This window comes from Cariama cristata, unplaced genomic scaffold (genome assembly GCF_000690535.1).
Source record: "Cariama cristata isolate BGI_N322 unplaced genomic scaffold, ASM69053v1 scaffold33842, whole genome shotgun sequence".
Classification (NCBI taxonomy): Eukaryota; Metazoa; Chordata; class Aves; order Cariamiformes; family Cariamidae; genus Cariama; species Cariama cristata.
This window is the reverse complement of record NW_009606061.1, coordinates 4,208-5,209: the sequence shown is the minus strand read 5'-3', so window position 1 is coordinate 5,209 and position 1,002 is coordinate 4,208. Positions and strand designations below refer to the sequence as shown.

General features: G+C 61.2%; 1 protein-coding gene across 1 annotated transcript in view; it reads right to left on the bottom strand.

The window, feature by feature from the left end:
* Positions 1-282: 282 nt before the first annotated feature.
* The window catches only part of PPP5C (protein phosphatase 5, catalytic subunit), a gene marked incomplete at its 3' end in the record, with an annotated part of 4,764 nt that continues 4,044 nt past the window's right edge, over positions 283-1,002 (bottom strand). Inside the window, exons 11-12 of the mRNA XM_009696228.1 lie at positions 898-1,001; positions 283-364 (exon numbers count right to left, since the gene is read on the bottom strand). Of these exons, the coding sequence (XP_009694530.1) occupies positions 283-364; positions 898-1,001 (186 nt within the window). The remainder of the gene's footprint in view (positions 365-897; position 1,002) is intronic.

The following is a 1,002-nucleotide window of genomic DNA, read 5'->3' as shown; positions in this document are numbered from 1 at the left end:
CCCAGAAAGGTTTGGGATTCCCAGGGTTGAGGGGGGTCCCTGGGGTGAGTTTTGGAGGGTCCTCCAAGATTTGGGGGAGGCAATGTCACCAAAGAGGGTTTGCAGGTCTTAGATTTGGGGGTGTCCTTAGGGAGGAGTTCAGGGATCTCTGCGGACAGCTTCCAGGGATCACAGGTTCAAGGGGTCCCCAAGGAAGATTCAACAGGTCCCCAGGGAGAGGGTAGGGGGGTCCCTAGGCTCAGGGGAGAGTGGTGTGTCCCCCCATGTCCCCCCCAGACTTACCACTGCTGTGAACTGGTGGAAGTCAGGGCGCAGGTCGCTGCCTCGCAGGTGGATGTAGGAGCCCTTATTACCCATCTGGTCGCTGTGAGGGGGGACAGGGATGCTTGGGGACATCAAAGTACGGCCCCTCATGGGGACACAGAGGCTTGGGGACCACCTGGGACAGGGACACTTGGGGACATGGAGGAACAGCTCCATACAGGGACAGCAAAGCTCAGGGACAACTGTGGAGTGGGAGCCCTGGGGACACTGAGGTACAGCTCTGTGCAGGGGCACCGAGGCTTGGGGACCTCTGGGGACACTGAGGTATGGCACAGGGGAACAGAAGCTTGGGGAGGGGGGTGGCGGAAAAAGCCTGGGGACAGGAACACCCCACAAAGAGATGCCGAGACATGGCAACACCCAGGGATGTGAACACAGGGGACACTTCAGGAGATGGAGGCACAGGGGACACGCAGGGACCCGGCTGAGGGGACGTCGAGGCTCAGGGGACACCCAGGGACCCAGCTGAGGGGACATCGAGGGTGCACACAAGCCAGGGAGCCAGCACAACAGGGCCACTCCCCCATGGTGGCAGTGGCACATCCCCTGTCCCCAGGTGCCAGTGGCACTCACCAGTAGTTGGGGGCGGAGAAGACAGTGACACATTTGCCATCGTGGGCCACCTCGTAGCCCTCGGGCTTCACTTCGTGGCTACGGATGATGTAGTCAAGGCGGTTG